General features: G+C 40.9%; 1 protein-coding gene across 1 annotated transcript in view; it reads right to left on the minus strand.

The window, feature by feature from the left end:
- Positions 1-10,329: 10,329 nt before the first annotated feature.
- The window catches only part of LOC110050334 (exosome RNA helicase MTR4-like), a 63,154-nt gene continuing 55,137 nt past the window's right edge, over positions 10,330-18,346 (minus strand). Inside the window, exons 20-31 of the mRNA XM_089286286.1 lie at positions 18,182-18,250; positions 17,833-17,961; positions 17,308-17,418; positions 16,754-16,846; positions 15,560-15,655; positions 14,820-14,917; positions 14,345-14,410; positions 13,866-13,971; positions 13,257-13,313; positions 12,426-12,588; positions 11,964-12,068; positions 10,330-11,364 (exon numbers count right to left, since the gene is read on the minus strand). Coding sequence (XP_089142412.1) covers positions 11,312-11,364; positions 11,964-12,068; positions 12,426-12,588; positions 13,257-13,313; positions 13,866-13,971; positions 14,345-14,410; positions 14,820-14,917; positions 15,560-15,655; positions 16,754-16,846; positions 17,308-17,418; positions 17,833-17,961; positions 18,182-18,250 — 1,146 coding nt within the window. The 3' untranslated portion in view covers positions 10,330-11,311. The remainder of the gene's footprint in view (positions 11,365-11,963; positions 12,069-12,425; positions 12,589-13,256; positions 13,314-13,865; positions 13,972-14,344; positions 14,411-14,819; positions 14,918-15,559; positions 15,656-16,753; positions 16,847-17,307; positions 17,419-17,832; positions 17,962-18,181; positions 18,251-18,346) is intronic.

Consider the following 18,346-nt stretch of genomic DNA (forward strand, 5'->3'; position numbering starts at 1 on the left):
AACTTGATCCGTACCGCACGTCGTTGGTGTCTGTTTGTGGTTGGTTTCTGTTTTATTGATGCCTTTTGATTGTGTTTGGTATTGCTATACTACAATGAGCATATTTTAAAGATAAATATGTTGTGCCCCCGGAGAAAAACAAAACATATTACACTGACTCTATATCTCCATAGGGGCCAGCTCTCGAGAACTGCCACTTTTCCCTGTCCTCAAAATTAACTTGTGGCTTAAACAAAAAAAAAGAAAAACCTTTTAACTTATTTAAAAGATGAATTATTTTTGTTTCAAACGAGTATGGGAGAAAAAAAATCTGCGAGTCCCCCGTGGGTGTTGAACCCACGACCTTGCACTCGCACGTTGTGCAAATGCGTTACCCCTGGTCAAGGGGGACTCTGGTTATGAGTTCAGCAAATTTTTGGGTTCATATGTGTCTATAGTTGCTATTGGTGGCCTAGTTTAGCTCCGGCAACTGTGCCGCAACAATATTACAGTCAAACCTCCAGTAACGACCACATCTTTATAGCAGCCGATTTTTCAGTTTCGTTCTGGCCGACAGTCCATACATTCAGTCCTATTGCAGCCTTTTTACAGCGGCAAGGCCCACCCAAGCACGTCCCAAACTACCAAAATGAACTCTCCACAACGACCAGTTAATCAAACGACTGACAAACAGTTGATAAAAGGCACTATGAGTGTTTTATTGTAAAAGATCACAAAACTTGACCCGTTCGCCACGTCGTTGGTGTCTGTTTGTGGTTGGGTTCTGTTTTATTGATATATTTTAAAGATAAATAGGTTGTGCCTCCGGAAAGAAACGAAACCTATTACACCTGTATCTCTCCATAGCAGCCAGCTCTGGAGAACTGCCACTTTTCCCTGTCCTCGAGATTAACTTGTGGCTTAAATAATAAAAAGAAAAACCTTTTAAGTTATTTAAAAGATCAATTATTTTTCTTTCAAACGAGTATGGGAGAAAAAAAATCTGCGAGTCCCCCGCGGGTTTTGAATCCACGACCTTGCACTCGCACGTTGTGCAAATGCGTTACCCCTGGTCAAGGGGGACTCTGGTTGTGAGTTCAGCAAATTTTTGGGTTCATATGTGTCTATAGTTGCTATTGGTGGCCCAGTTTAGCTCCGGCAACTGTGCCGCAACAATATTACAGTCAAACCTCAAGTAACGGCCACATCTTTATAGCAGCCGGTTTTTCAGTTTCGTTCTGGGCGACAGTCCATACATTCACTCCTATTGTAACCTTTCTACAGCGGCAAGGCCCACCCAAGCAAGTCCCAAACTACTAAAATGACCTCTCCAAAACGACCACTTAATCGAACGATAGACAAACAGTTGATAAAAAGCACTATGTTTTATTGTAAAATTCGCAAAAACTTGATCCGTAGCACACAACGTTGGTGTCTGTTCGCGGTTGGTTTCCGTTTCTTTTGATATATTTTGATTGTGTTAGGTACTGCTATGCTACAATGAGCATATTTTAAAGATAAATATGTTGTGTCTCCGGAGAAAAACGAAACATATTACACCCCTACCTCTATATAGCGGCCAGCTCTCGAGAACTGCTAGTTTTCCCTGTCCTCAAGATTAACTTGTGGTTTAAACGAAAAAAAGAACAACCTTTAAAGTTATTTAAAAGATCAATGATTTTTCTTTCAAACGAGTATGGGAGAAAAAAAATCTGCGAGTCCCCCGCGGTTCTTGAACCCACGACCTTGCACTCGCACGTTGTGCAAATGCGTTACCCCTGGTCAAGGGGGACTCTGGTTGTGAGTTCAGCAATTTTTTAGCTTCATATTTGTCTATAGTTGCTATTGGTGGCGCAGTTTAGCTCCGGTAACTGTGCCGCAACAATATTACAGTCAAACCTCCACTAACGACCACATCTTTATAGCAGCCGGTTTTTCAGTTTCGTTCAGGCCGACAGCCCATACATTCATTTCTATTTTAACCTTTCTACAGCAGCAAGGCCCACCCAAGCACGTCCCAAACTCCCAAAATGACCTCTCCAAGACGACCAGTTAATCAAACGACTGACAAACAGTTGGTAAAAAGCACTATGTTTTATTGTAAAAGAGTCACAAAACTTGATCCGTACCACACAACGTTGGTGTCTGTTTGCGGGTGGTTTCCGTTTTATTGATATATTTTGATTGTGTCAGGTACTGCTACGCTACAATGAGCATATTTTAAAGATAAATATGTTTTGTGTCCAAAAACGATAAACATATTACACCTCTACCTCTCCATAGCGGCCACTCTCGAATACTGCTACTTTTCCCTGTCCTAGAGATTAACTTGTGGCTTAAACGAAAAAAAAGAAAAACCTTGAAAGATATTTAAAAGATCAATGATTTTTTTTTCAAAGGAGTATGAGAGAAAAAAAATCTGCGAGTCCCCCGCGGGTCTTGAAGCCACAACCTTGCACTCGCACATTGTGCAAATGCGTTACCCCTGGTCAAGGGGGACTCTGGTTGTGAGTTCAGCAATTTTTTAGGTAATTCATATGTGTCTATAGTTGCTTTTGGTGGCCCAGTTTAGCTCCGACAACTGTGCCGCAAAAATAAAACAGTCAAACCTCCATTAACGGCCAATCCTTAATGGCAGCCGGTTTTTCAGTTTCGTTGCGGCCGACAGTCCATACATTCACTCCTATTTTAACCTTTCTATAGCGACAAGGCCCACCCAAGCACGTACCAAATTACCAAAATAACCTCTCCACAACGACCAGTTAATCGAACGACTGACAAACAGTTGATAAAAAGTACTATGTTTTATTGTGAAAGGTCACAAAACTTGATCCGTAGCGCACGTCGTTGGTGTCTGTTTGTGGTTGGTTTCCGTTTTATTGATATATTTTGATTGTGTTAGGTATTGCTATGCTCCAATAATCATGTTTTAAAGATAAATAGGTTGCGCCTCCGGAAAAAAAGAAACATATTAACACTCTATCTCTCCACCTCTGGAGAACGGCCACTTTTCCCTGTCCTCAAGATTAACTTGTGGCTTAAACAAAAAAAAGAACAACCTTGAAAGTTATTTAAAAGATCAATGATTTTTCTTTGAAACGAGTACGGGAGGAAAAAATCGGCGAGTTCCCCGCGGGTGTTGAACCCACGACCTTGCACTCGCACGTTGTGCAAATGCGTTACCCCTGGTCAAGGGGGACTCTGGTTGTGAGTTCAGCAATTTTTTAGCTTCATATGTGTCTATAGTTGCTATTGGTGGCCCGGTTTAGCTCCGGCAACTGTGCCGCAACATTGTAACAGTCAAACCTCGACTAACGGCCACATCTTTATGGCAACCGGTTTTTCAGTTTCGTTGCGGCCGACAGTCCATACATTCACTCCTATTTTGACCTTTCTACAGCAGCAAGGGCCACCCAAGGACGTCCCAAACTACCAAAATGACCTCTGCACAACGACCAGTTAATCAAACGACTGACAAACAGGTGATAAAAAGCTCTATGTTTTACTGTAAAAGGCCACAAAACTTGATCCGTAGCGCACGTCGTTGGTGTCTGTTTGTGGTTGTTTTCTGTCTTATTGATATATTTTCGGACTGTGTTAGGTATTGCTATGCTACAATGAGATGCTTTAAAGATAAATAGGTTGTGCCTCCGGAGAAACACGAAACATATTACAACTCTATCTCTCCATAGCGGCCACCTCTCGAGAACTGCGTCTTTTCCCTGTCCTCAAGATTAAATTGTGGCTGAAACGAAAAAAAGAAAAGGTTTTGAAGTTATTTAAAAGATCAATTATGTTTCTTTCAAACGAGTATGGGAGAAAAAAATCTGCGAGTCCCCCGCGGGTCTTGAACCCACGACCTTGCATTCGCACGTTGTGCAAATGCGTTACCCCTGGTCAAGGGGGACTCTGGTTGTGAGTTCAGCAATTTTTTAGCTTCATATGTGTCTATAGTTACTATTGGTGGCCCGGTTTAGCTCCGACAACTGTGCCGCAAGAATATTACAGTCAAACCTCTACGAACGGCCACATCTTTATAGCAGCCGGTTTTTCAGTTTCGTTGCGGCCGACAGTCCATACATTCACTCCTATTTTAACCTTTCTATAGCGACAAGGCCCACCCAAGCACGTACCAAATTACCAAAATGACCTCTCCACAACGACCAGTTAATCGAATGACTGACAAACAGTTGATAAAAAGCACTATGTTTTATTGTGAAAGGTCACAAAACTTGATCTGTAGCGCACGTCGTTGGTGTCTGTTTGTGGTTGGTTTCTGTTTTATTGATATATTTTGATTGTGTTAGGTATTGCTATGCTCCAATAATCATGTTTTAAAGATAAATAGGTTGCGCCTCCGGAAAAAAAAGAAACATATTACAACTCTATCTCTCCATAGCGGCCACCTCTGGAGAACGGCCACTTTTCCCTGTCCTCAAGATTAAGTTGTGGCTGAAACGAAAAAAAGAAAAGATTTTAAAGTTATTTAAAAGATCAATTATTTTTCTTTGAAACGAGTATGGGAGAAAAAAATCTGCGAGTCCCCCGCGGGTTTTGAACCCACGACCTTGCACTCGCACGTTGTGCAAATGCGTTACCCCTGGTCAAGGGGGACTCTGGTTGTGGATTCAGCAATTTTTTAGTTTCATATGTGTCTATAGTTACTATTGGTGGCCCAGTTTAGCTCCGGCAACTGTGCCGCAAGAATATTACAGTCAAATCTCTACGAACGGCCACATCTTTATAGCAACCAGTTTTTCAGTTTCGTTGCGGCCTAAAATTCCATACATTCACTTCTATTTTAACCTTTCTACAGCGGCAAGGCCCACCCAAGCACGTCCCAAACTACCAAAATGACCTCTCCACAACGACGTCGAACAGTTAATCAAACGACTGACAAACAGTTGATAAAAAGAACTATGTTTTTTTCTAAAAGATCAGAAAACTTGATCTGCTCCGCACGTCGTTGGTGACGGTTTGTGGTTGGTTTCTGTTTATTGATATATTTTGATAGTGTTACGTATTGCTATGCTACAATGAGCATATTTTAAAGATGAATATGTTGTGCCTCCAAAAAAAGATAAACATATTACACCTCTGCCTCTCCATAGCGGCCACCTCTCGAATACTGCTACTTTTCCCTGTCCTCAAGATTAACTTGTTGCTTAAACGAAAAAAAGAAAAACCTTGAAAGTTATTTAAAAGATCAATGATTTTTCTTTCAAACGAGTATGGGAGAAAAAAAATCTGCGAGTCCCCCGCGGGTCTTGAACCCACGACCTTGCACTCGCACATTGTGCAAATGCGTTACCCCTGGTCAAGGGGGACTCTGGTTGTGAGTTCAGCAATTTTTTAGCTTCATATGTGTCTATAGTTGCTATTGGTGGACGGTTTAGCTCCGGCAACTGTGCCGCAACATTGTAACAGTCAAACCTCCACTAACGGCCACATCTTTATGGCAACCGGTTTTTCAGTTTCGTTGCGGCCGACAGTCCATACATTCACTCCTATTTTGACCTTTCTACAGCAGCAAGGCCCACCCAAGGACGTCCCAAACTACCAAAATGACCCCTGCAAAACGACCAGTTAATCAAACGACTGACAAACAGTTGATAAAAAGCACTATGTTTTACTGTAAAAGGCCACAAAACTTGATCCGTAGCGCACGTCGTTGGTGTCTGTTTGTGGTTGGTTTCTGTTTTATTGATATATTTTGATAGTGTTAGGTATTGCTATGCTACAATGAGATGCTTTAAAGATAAATAGGTTGTGCCTCCGGAGAAACACGAAACATATTACAACTCTATCTCTCCATAGCGGCCACCTCTCGAGAACTGCGTCTTTTCCCTGTCCTCAAGATTAAATTTTGGCTGAAAGGAAAAAAAGAAAAGGCTTTGAAGTTATTTAAAAGATCAATTATGTTTCTTTCAAACGAGTATGGGAGAAAGAAATCTGCGAGTGCCCCGCGGGTTTTGAACCCACGACCTTGCACTCGCACGTTGTGCAAATGCGTTACCCCTGGTCCATGCAGACTCTGGTTGTGAGTTCAGCAATTTTTTAGGTTGATATTTGTCTATAGTTACTATTGGTGGCCCGGTTTAGCTCCGACAACTGTGCCGCAAGAATATTACAGTCAAACCTCTACGAACGGCCACATCTTTATAGCAGCCGGTTTTTCAGTTTCGTTGCGGCCGACAGTCCATACATTCACTCCTATTTTAACCTTTCTATAGCGAGAAGGTCCACCCAAGCACGTCCCAAACTACCAAAATGACCTCTCCACAACCACCAGTTAATCAAACGAGTGACAAACAGTTGATAAAAAGCTCTATGTTTTATTGTAAAAGGCCACAAAACTTGATCCGTACAGCACGTCGTTGGTGTCTGTTTGTGGTTGGTTTCTGTTTTATTGATATATTTTGGTTGTGTTAGGTATTGCTATGCTACAATGAGATGCTTTAAAGATAAATAGGTTGCGCCTGCGGAAAAAAACGAAACATATTACACCCCTATCTCTTCATAGCGGCCACCTCTCGAGAACGGCCACTTTTCCCTGTCCTCAAGATTAACTTGTGGCGGAGATGAAAAAAAGAAAAGGCTTTGAAGTTAGTTAAGAGATCAATTATTTTTTTTTCAAACGAGTATGGGAGAAAAAAAAATCTGCGAGTCCCCCGCGGGTCTTGAACCCACGACCTTGCACTCGCACATTGTGCAAATGCATTACCCCTGGTCAAGGGGGACTCTGGTTGTGAGTTCAGCAATTTTTTAGCTTCATATGTGTCTATAGTTGCTATTGGTGGCCCGGTTTAGCTCCGACAACTGTGCCGCAAAAATTTCACAGTCAAAACTCCACTAACGGCCACATCTTTATAGCAGCCGGTTTTTCAGTTTCGTTGCGGCCGACAGTCCATACATTCACTCCTATTTTAACCTTTCTACAGCAGCAAGGCCCACCCAAGGATGTCCCAAACTACCAAAATGACCTCTTCACAACGACCAGTTAATCAAACGACTGACAAACGGTTGATAAAAAGCTCTATGATTTATTGTAAAAGGCCACAAAACTTGATCCGTAGCGCACGTCGTTGGTGTCTGTTTGTGGTTGGTTTCTGTTTTATTGATACATTTTGATAGTGTTAGGTATTGCTATGCTACAATGAGACATGTTTTAAAGATAAATAGGTTGTTCCTCCGGAACAAAAAGAAACATATTACACCTCTATCTCTCCATAGCGGCCACCTCACGAGAACGGCCACTTTCAGTTTCCCTGTCCTCAAGATTAACTTGTGGCTGAAATGAAAAAAAGAAAAGGCTTTGAAGTTATTTAAAAAATCAATTATGTTTCTTTGAAACGAGTATGGGAGAAAAAAATCTGCGAGTCCCCCGCGGGTCTTGAACCCACGACCTTGCACTCGCACATTGTGCAAATGCGTTACCCCTGGTCAAGGGGGACTCTGGTTGTGAGTTCAGCAATTTTTTAGCTTCATATGTGTCTATAGTTGCTATTGGTGGCCCGGTTTAGGTGCGGGAAGTGTGCTGCAAAAATTTCACAGTCAAAACTCCACTAACGGCCACATCTTTATAGCAGCCGGTTTTTCAGTTTCGTTGCGGCCGACAGTCCATACATTCACTCCTATTTTAACCTTTCCGCAGCAACGAGGCGCACCCATGCACGTCCCAAACTAGCACAATGACCTCTCCACAACGACCAGTTAATCAAACGACTGACGAACAGTTGATAAAAAGCACTACGTTTTATTTTAAAAGTTCACAAAACTTGATCCGTAGAGCACATTGTTTGTGTCTGTTTGTGGTTGGTTTCTGTTTTATTGATATATTTTGATTGTGTTAGGTATTGCTATGCTACAATGAGCATGTTTGAAAGATAAATATGTTGTGCCTCCGGAACAAAAAGAAACATATTACACCTCTATCTCTCCATAGCGGCCACCTCTCGAAAACTGCTACTTTTTCCTGTCCTCAAGATTAACATGTCGCTTAAACGAGAAAAAGAAAAACCTTGAAAGTTATTTCAAAGATCAATGATTTTTCTTTCAAACGAGTATGGGAGAAAAAAAATCTGCGAGTCCCCCGCGGTTCTTGAACCCACGACCTTGCACTCGCACGTTGTGCAAATGCGTTACCCCTGGTCAAGGGGGACTCTGGTTGTGAGTTCAGCAATTTTTTAGCTTCATATGTGTCTATAGTTGCTATTGCTGGCCCACTTTAGTTCCGGCAACTGTGCCGCAACATTGTAACAGTCAAACGTCCACTAACGACCACATCTTTATAGCAGCCGGTTTTTCAGTTTCGTTGCGGCCGACAGTCCATACATTCACTCCTATTTTAACCTTTCTACAGCAGCAAGGCCCACCCAAGGATGTCCCAAACTACCACAATGACCTCTTCACAACGACCAGTTAATCAAACGACTGACAAACGGTTGATAAAAAGCTCTATGATTTATTGTAAAAGGCCACAAAACTTGATCCGTAGCGCACGTCGTTGGTGTCTGTTTGTGGTTGGTTTCTGTTTTATTGATACATTTTGATAGTGTTAGGTATTGCTATGCTACAATGAGCATGTTTTAAAGATAAATAGGTTGTTCCTCCGGAACAAAAAGAAACATATTACACCTCTATCTCTCCATAGCGGCCACCTCACGAGAACGGCCACTTTTCCCTGTCCTCAAGATTAACTTGTGGCTGAAATGAAAAAAAGAAAAGGCTTTGAAGTTATTTAAAAAATCAATTATGTTTCTTTGAAACGAGTATGGGAGAAAAAAATCTGCGAGTCCCCCGCGGGTCTTGAACCCACGACCTTGCACTCGCACGTTGTGCAAATGCCTTACCCCTGGTCAAGGGGGACTCTGGTTGTGAGCTAAGCAATTTTCAAGGTTTATATGTGTAAATAGTTGTCATTACGGGCCTAATTTTGCCCTGGGAACTGCGCCATAACAATTTAGTATGAACGGGGAAAGAAAAATTTTGGGATATATTTTTCAAAGGAAAATAGATAGATCAATTGTGATATTTCGGTTTTCCTTCCTTTTTTAGCGTTCTCCACATTTTTGTGCTCACAGCTTTCTTCACACTGTTTCTTGTGTTTTTTAGTAACGCAGGGTAGATTTATTTTCTATAAATGACTTTACAAAATTAGCTCAACCCCTAACAAAAGAATAAGGCTTTGAAATTATCCAAAAGACAAGTTATATTCTTTCAAACCACAATGGAAGAAAAAAATTCTTCGAGTCCCATTCGGGTCTTGAACGCACGACCTTGCAGTCGCACGTTGTGCAAATGCGTTACCGCTGGTCAAGGGGGACTCTGGTTGTAAGTTACGCAAATGTTTAAGGTACAGTTACCAGGGCGATAACAACTAGATACACATATGAACCTAAAAACTACGTAATTCACAACCAGAGTCCTCCTTGACCAGGCGTAACGCATTTGCACAACGTGTTAGTGCAAGGTCGTGGGTTCAAGACCCGCGTGGGACTCGGAGATTTTTTTCTGCCAGAGTCGCTTTAAAGAAAACTTTTCATCTTTTGGATAGTTTAAAAGGTTTTTTCTTCGTTTGAGCCAACTTTGCAGTTAAAATGTTTTGAGGAAATTGGATCTGGCCTAAGTTTATGGATCTAACCTGGGTTATAAAAGAGGCAAGGAACAGTCTGAATAAAGTAGTGGGAAAAAATTATAGAGGACGCTGAGAAAAAAGAGTGGAAAACCGAGAAATCTAGATTGGTTTTCAAAGTAAAGATAGACCACTTTAGTTTTGGTCGTTTTTCGCCCTTTTTTAGTGTTCTCGGGAGTGTTCTCCATTTTTTTTGCCTAGGGCTTTCTTCAGCCTGTGTATTGGAGGCTAGCAGTAATAAAAGATTATTATGTACAGTGCGTTCAGTCGAGGTCTTAATCAAAGTTAGCTTGCAATGTTGGCAAGGTTTGGCGAGCGAGCGCATTTTGATCAAGGGAGCTGGAACTTCGAAGAGGCTTGGGAAGAGACGAAAAAGCGTCGTTGGGAGTAAGAGATAGGCTGAAAGTGGAGTGTCTTCCCGCCTGCTGTCTCCAGCTCCACCTCGCTCACTTTTCCTAAGTCAAAATGGCGTGAAATGTACTCGGTGGAGTACCGATAACTCGCGAAGTCTGCACTGCAATTAACTGGAAAAGTTCCATCAGCCGACGTTGAAAACAAAATGGGGTAGGGTGAAAATAATTAACTGGAGTTTTACGGGTGATGAAGATACAATGATAGAGTCGATGGTTTGGTGTCCATAGTGTTTCTTTGTTTCATTGTTAAGACTGAAGATAAGAGAAGTCCCCTCCACAACAACAACAAAAACAACAAAAAGCTAAAACCAAAACAGGTCATTTATTAAAGTATTCTTTCAGTTTCTACATACAGTATATACAATACAAAAATGACGATATTTGTCAGTGGGGATCCCAAGGGCAAAGAAATTTTGTGACCGAGGAGAATATCCGCTTAGTTCGAGCACTATAGCGACTTCAACTCAAGCTTTTAATCGAAAGCGAAATAACATCTGATGAGACCCGAATTTCAAGACATTACGTCAACTCTCGACAAAGCGAACAGACATTTCTTCCAGTAAAATAGAAGTCAAAATTTAAGAGCTCCATTCTTAGCTTCGTGCCAAGTGTAAAATTATTTTGTTGAGTTATTATTGCATTGAAAAGAGATTATCTGCAAGACAATCGAGGACAGTTAGTGAACGTCTGGCGCTAGCAAGACTCATGCTAGCCTTTCGTGTGGTTTTACTAAGATGTCAAACTACCAGGCACAGTTCTGAGCCCTAGAGCTTCTTGTCTTGCCTTGGAGATAACTTTCTAATTTGCCAAAAAATGAACCTTAATCAAGACAGTCGCCCTTAAATAACAGTCAACAACGACCTTTCATAATCAAAGGGATTATTATCTTTACATTTGATCATTTGTAAAAGTTATCGTATCTAGCATTACGTTATCTACCGTTACTTATCAATCCTAAGTCCAAGAAGTGTACTCTCCCAAGCTAAAAATAATGTTCTCGAGGAATGAATTTCAAAGTTTAAGGTCATTATTTGGTCTAAGAAATGTCGTTTTACTCCTCAGTAAGTTCGTGGGCTTGTAGGATAAGCCGTTCTTTAGAGTTCAGACCGTAGATTGTGTTGTGGTAAAATCTACAAGCCAAAATGGACAGAAAAATCGAACCAACAGCACCAAACAAAACGCAGAAGCATTATTGTCCAAGGTTCCAAGGTGTACTGCATCAAGAACTCGTTTGTGTAAGTATCCACAGCAGCTAATTCATGTTCACCTCTCAGAGGTACAAACTTCAGAGGTACAAACTTGCCGCAAAGACAATGTCTCTCTTGATTTTGATGATACCTTAGAGAAACGTCAATACGAGAAAATTATTTGGAAGTAAAATTAAACGTTTTCCAAAAGGGTTAATAAGCCACAATACAAGTGTTTCCTGGCCATGCATTCTTCTTTTAGGTCATTCGTACATATGGATCGGTCGCAGAGGAAAGAGGAAAATTATTAGTTACCATCACATACACGGAATGGGTCCAGAGCTATTTAGCTTTTAATCTTTGTACGCATTGCGTACCTATCTATCTGCCTATTTTCTTCATAGTAAGTGGCACAAAGTGCCTCCTCCCGGGTTGGAGGAAAGGGGGGAGGGCAGGGGTAGAGAGCTCGTGTTCAGGGCAAAACGCCACCATATTTAGCCGTCATAAGTAACATAAGTTGTGGTAACATAAGCCCTTACCACTTGTGACCGTTCACGGGAAAACATCCGTTAAACGGGCCAAACAAATTTTGTCCTTCTTTTCTTATACAGACTCTCCAACCAAAAGCATTCCTTCCATTACCCTAATTAAAATATTATCATTTTCAGGCTTCAATTTAAATGATTTAAAATACCTCGACATAGCACCTTTACCATGTAAGTAAAAAAAAAAAGGAAGAAGAAAAAGTACCTTCTGCAAATTTATTTTCCAGCTCAGTGTTTCCAATGGCTTTTGACGCTTGACACATCTGTCTTAAAAGTTCTTCCAGGCGACGCATACAACGAATAACACTTCCTAAAAAAACAAAAGTAACATTTAATTTTAAGTCTTAATGAACTAATTCAACCGCCAGATTCACGTGGAATAAACTTTATACATTGACGTAGTCTCTTCAGACGTTCAGTTAATTGTGGCGCAGCGAGGAAATCAGCGCGCGAACTCTCGCCGCGCTTGTTTTATTTTTCGCGCGCTGATTTTCGCGCTGTGTCCCAACTAACTGAACGCTTAAAAGAGGCTAACATTGACGGGACTGCATAATTCAACTTGCGTGACAACATTTTATTTTATTGTGCGAAAGCCAAGAATAACCTGGAGAATCACGCAATCACTTGTTATACCGGTAAGCAGGTAAGTTTTGTCGAGAATCATTACCTTCAAATGCATCAGTCATTTTACAGATCTGTGAAAATGACGCTCCGTTTGCCCAAGCAAATACCACATCCATGATATGAGGTTTAAAGGACTCCACGTAAGTTTCCACGTCAATTTGAAGCTTAGCTTCTTCTGAAACCTTTCCGATTCGTCGAGCAGATTCCTAGAAGGCAATATGCGATGTTAGAATTGAAAACATTGTAACGTACTGCAATGAAGGCAAAATGAACAGCCACGATGTGTTATGTGCTAAAATCTACCAAAACAGCGACACGTTGATTCATTCATCAATGACTAGTTATGACTGTCTGTCTGTCTATCTGACGGACTGTCTGTCTGACTTACCAGCAGACTGATTACCACCCAAACAACCAACTGCTTGTCTATCTGACAACACACCAACAGACTGATTGAACGACCGATTGTCTCACTGACTGACTGAATTACTGACTGATAAACAGTCAGCCTGTCTGACTGGCTGACGTACTGTCTGTCTACCGGTCTGTCTGTCTCTGCTGTCCGTCCGTCCATCTGTCTGGCCGAACTACCGACTTATTAACTGACTTACTGACAAATCAACTAATTGACTGATCGTTTGTTTAACTGAGTGATTTTTCGCATAAAATGCCTAAACTGAAAAACAGTCGGACGTAATAATCGACACCAACGCTGACTGACTTGAAGCTGTACTAGATGGAGCTGTCCATGAGATGTTTGGCTGTCCTATAGACAGACAGACAGACAGACAGACAGACAGACAGACAGAAATTACTAAATAGATATCAAGTCAAGACCCATCGGCTATTGAAATACGATGTAAACTATTCGTACCTGCATCTGTCTCAAGGGACCTGCCAACTCTTCTGTCAGTTTGGGCGATTCATCGCTCTGTTTCAAAGATTAAAAAAAATCATGTGACTTTAATCAGACAATGTCTTGTAAACTCATGAACGCCACAATAAAACCAAGATGAAAAGAGTATTCCATGGAAACAACAACAACAGCAACAACAACAACAACAACAAAGACAGCCTATGATCCTATGTTATGATCCTTTTCGATTGTCATCTAACTTTCTCGTAAATTACTATCTCAATAGTCAGGTGACGAGAATAGTGTAATTAGTAGGGGGGACTCCCATAAAAAGGACAGGGGTACTCATGGGAAATTTTGAAAAGAACCCAAAGAGTTACCAAGATCCTGTTTTGTGGGTGTGGCTTGAAATTTTCTTTTCACCCCTAAGAGGTGCCAATTCTAAAACAACACATTATTTCCTGTCATGTCATTATTATATCCTTAATATTTGGAAGTCACCCCCCCCCCCCACGAACTTGTCTTTTGAGTCAGAACTAACAAAATCAATGCCTACAAGAGGAAACCAGTTACACGCTCATAACTAAAAATACATAAATTAGTAAATGAATACAAGACTATACGTACCTTTTCTTCAAACACAAAACAGCTGAGCAACGCCACACACTGTTGAACTGTAAGGTCGTTGAACACTCCATTGAAGATCATCTCTGTGAGTAAAAGCTCGTCTCCACTACGAATGAAGCATAAAATGAGATTAATTTTGACATATGCAGTTTTCAGAGCCATTTCATTTCACTTTCACAGGTGCCAATTTACCAAAAAGTACATAGTTCACAAAATCCACATGTCATTATGGGTTTTGGACGTCTTTGCACTACTTCTATCCATTATTGAACTGAGATATTTTCTGAATGTGAAACTGCACAAGGGCAGTGGTGAATGTTGCATGGCTCAAGAACACAAAACAAAGAACCTTGCCAGGGCTTGCAACTGATCTCGAGATCTGACTGAGTATGATACACAAACAATTATCCCACTGCACCATGTCTTCCACTTGTAGTGAGGACTCGCACATGGGTTGAAATGTTAGGTTTTTTACCAACCTGCTAAGTTCACAAGCTACACGTCCTTTGAGCTCAATAACATCTGATGCCGTGGCATATCCTAACCTGAAAAAAAGAAAACACACAAGGATGCTTTCCGTTAAGGTTGTAATTAGGAAGTCCGTATCAGGCCAAAACGTCTCATTCCACAGGGGTTTAGCCTGGTTTCTGAGGCATTCTATTACTCCCTGGATGGGATGCTAGTCCATCGCAGGGTTACCCCCAGCAGTAATTTTGCCAATATCCACTTATACACCTGGGTGGAGAGAGGCACTGTGAGAGTTAAGTGTCTTGCCCAAGAACACAGCACAATGTCTATAACCAGTGCTTGAATTCAATCTGTTTGAAGCACATCAACCATTAAGTCCCCTTCCCCCGCCCCCCCCCCCCCCCCCCCCCCGCCACTGCAATGGTTCATTAAAACAGTATTGCACACAGTTTCTGTCTACAACATCAACAATTCATATCTGGTTACCTTCTTAAGACTCGTTTCCTACACTTGAGTTCATCAAGTTGTAGGATTGTCTTTGTTCTCTTCAGTTCTTTCCTAACTGTTTTGATCTCAGCTAAAATCTATGAAGAAGAAACAGAAATATTAGTTTCAAACCGACCAGTTGTGACTAGAACAAAAATGCAAATGATACAGTGGACCTTCCCATGAGGGGGCACCCTTGGGATCAAAAGTAGCATTGTATGTGGCTTTGACCATGACTAGGTGTCTACTTAATTGGAGCTGTCCATTTGCCGAGGCTCAGCTGCAAGAAAGTGACCAGTGGAAAGAGTGGGAAAGCAAATGAAAGTCAGAAAATGACTGATTTGAACTTTGTCACTTGTTGGTTGAAAGAGGCCCATGCTCTTATTTCTAAGAGTTCACTTAACAATTGTTAACATAGAGCCTTATACTGTAGGTCCACAATATAGCCACATAGTGCTTTGGACACTTTATGTACCTATGATGCTAGACAATAATTATTGAAGAGTGGAGAGAAACAATTATTAACAAAATGTTAGAGATGTTTATCCTTGTTTCCCGTTGTGCACAATGACCACAAACACAAAGTTGATTGTTCACACAAAGCTTTCAATTATAAGACAGGCCTGGCCCACTGGAACTCTGTTGAGTATTTGGAATATTTATGAATAACCAGATAAAACAGTTTTCAAAATTTGGCCTCAAAAGGAAGTTGTTCTGGGCTATTTCATCCAAATCGTTACCTGTGCTTTCTTTTCACATAAGTTATACAGTGACTCCAGAGAGGGATCCTTGTGCAGTGGATGAGTGTACATACGATGTTCTAATGTCTCTATTTTCTGTTTAAAAGCAAAAAAGCCACAGCATAAATCATCTAAATAAATAATATTCAAGGCTAAGAGTAGGAGGGGATGTGGTGGGGTTTGTTTTATACTGCATTTGAGAGAAGAGGGCAATGAACTGTCCTTGGATTGGATGCTAGATCATCATATAATGTGTTAGCCAACCAGTATGCCAGGTTGCCCCAACAATAGTTGTCTCTGAACAGGCTCTCTAGTGGAAGATGGGGTGAAGAGAGGGAGGGAAGAAAGAGAAGTGAAGAGAGAGGAGGGAAGAGAGGAGCCCAGCCCCCCTCAGCTACTTCACTGTTAGTCTAGCCTGTGTAGCAAGCGTTCCTGTATGAGCAGAACAAAATCGGGCCACCCAAAAGAGTTTTTTGCATTTGGGCTGCAAGAAAAATGTGGCTTCACACGGCCCGAATTGCTCTCGTCCCATTTTTTGCGTTGCCCGAATGCAAAAAACTCCTTTGCGTGGCCCAATTTCGTTTGGCTTGTAAGGGAACGCTTGCTACGTAGGCTTCTCTCAGCCACTTCCTTCTAGGCCCTCAGACCCTTCCAGCTGGAGCCTCTTCACAGGCTACAACAATAGGTCAGTTCCTATTCATACTCCTGGGTTGAAAGGCAACGTGAAAACAAAGTATATATTGCTCAAGAACATGGTACAGTGACCCAGGCTAGAGCTTGAACTCAGACTGCTTCACCTGGACCGGGTTGTTCAAAGCCTAACTAAGCTAACCCAGGATTAGTGAGAATTTTGATTTGAGTTTTGTAACTTTTCGATGAGGTTTTCTGTTTATACTGTTTGTCCTTCAGTTTTGAGCTTGACTAAGCTCAAACTACACAAAACATAAGGAGTAAAAAAACATTTTTATGCAAGAAAAATTAATACTTTGGTTAACTTTTAATCCTGCGTTGGTGTTAACTGGCTTTTGATCAACCCGGCCCTGGAGTCCAAGGTTTTTAGGTTAGTCAAAGCACCTTCCTCTAGGGGGCAGGATAAGGGAGGAAATGGCAAAATAAAGATTTTCACAGAAAACCAAGAGTAAATCTGAAATCAATTTAGAACTTCAATTTAATAGTAACTGGGAACATACATACCCGTATAACAGATTTTAACCCATCATCTTTGATTCCCATGTCTTCAATAGGATCTAGAAAAGGCAGGCCATCTGGAAATCGTACTTTTACTTCCTTCAGAAATACAACAAGCACAAGTCATCTTAATTCTCTCTTATACACGAAAAAGTTTATCAAAAAGCATTTTAAGTACATCTATTGCGAGAAGTCGTGTTTTCTGAGATAATGAAACCCTTATTCTAATTTGCCTTGTACCTTTAAGAGGTAAGGACAGAAATGGCGGAACATATTTTGAATTGGGGGGGGGGGGGAGGGGGGGGGGGCTTACAAGTGAGTGCACTAACTTGTAGGGGGTCTAGAGATATTTGTAAATTATTTTTTTATGTATTTTTTGCTGTTCTAATATTTCTCTCAGATTGTACAGTTGTTGGTCAATCCTATTTTCAAGTTTTGCCACAGAAACGAAAGCAATTTATCGTTGAAGACATTCTTTAAATGTAGCTGTGGTCTTTCCTATTCTACCCATCTCAATGATATACAGGTATTGCAAAGTTCATCTCAATATGTTAGCTAACCTTTATGGATTTGCCAACACTCTGCCGACTGTCCAGTGACCTCAAGTCTTTGGGGATATACAACCTGACACTACTGATTGCCTTCACCAGATTCAACAAAATGGGTACCACCTAAATTGGCAAATAAAGTCCACTATTTTATTAGCAAATTAATTACCATTATGATTTTAATTTTCCGTTTTGTCTTTAGTTTTAGCTCCAATTTAGAAGATTCAAACACTCAAGCCTGGGTTTCACCACATTTTCAAACACCACATTCTCTTCTCGGTGTTTGGAAATGTGTTTGATATATTACATCAAAAGTTCAGACAGCATGTTAGAGAGTTGTGTTCTATAACCTGCGTTTAAACTGGTAGCCTCAGTTTTTACATAGCATCTAAATGTGTTGCAATCTCATCATGCAGACTAACCAAGAGGACACTGCACCTCCCATAACAAAGTTTTACTCTAACTCAGCTGTAATAGAGAGGGGGAAATTAAGTAGTGGTGCTATGCTTAACTCTAGGTTTAGGTATTAAATCTTACCTGCATTTCTCCTTTTTCATCAGGTCCACATGGCAGTGGTGTATCTCCATCAGCTGACTTGAGTGACTTACTAGAACAGTTCAATAATGCCTCCACCACGAACAGTGTCTCACCTTGTGTTGGACCACTCTGACAAAAAGACAATGACTGTCATTATAACACTGGTTGTCAAATATTAAACTATAAAGAAACAAAATTAATTGCACGAATTAATCACTTTCATTCAAGTTTTTAATGAATGAATTACGGACTGCCGTACTGACTGGAAAATGGACAAGAACAAACACACAGCACAGTACAAATAAGTGTGCTTCAAGAGATTAAACGACTTAATAAAATTAAGTATTACCTTCTGATTTGCTTTCTTCTGGAAGTTAAGAACGACACCCCAGCCAAAATCACTGTCATTACTTTTAACCTGTAAAACATAAAATTGGGATGGGGGACAGAGATCAGAAAGATATTTTGATTTCACTAGATTTCACCAACAACTAATTATTTGCTGTTATCTGTT

Source organism: Orbicella faveolata, unplaced genomic scaffold (assembly GCF_042242905.1).
Source record: "Orbicella faveolata isolate gen_17 unplaced genomic scaffold, um_ofav_v1 contig_14, whole genome shotgun sequence".
Lineage (NCBI taxonomy): Eukaryota > Metazoa > Cnidaria > Anthozoa > Scleractinia > Merulinidae > Orbicella > Orbicella faveolata.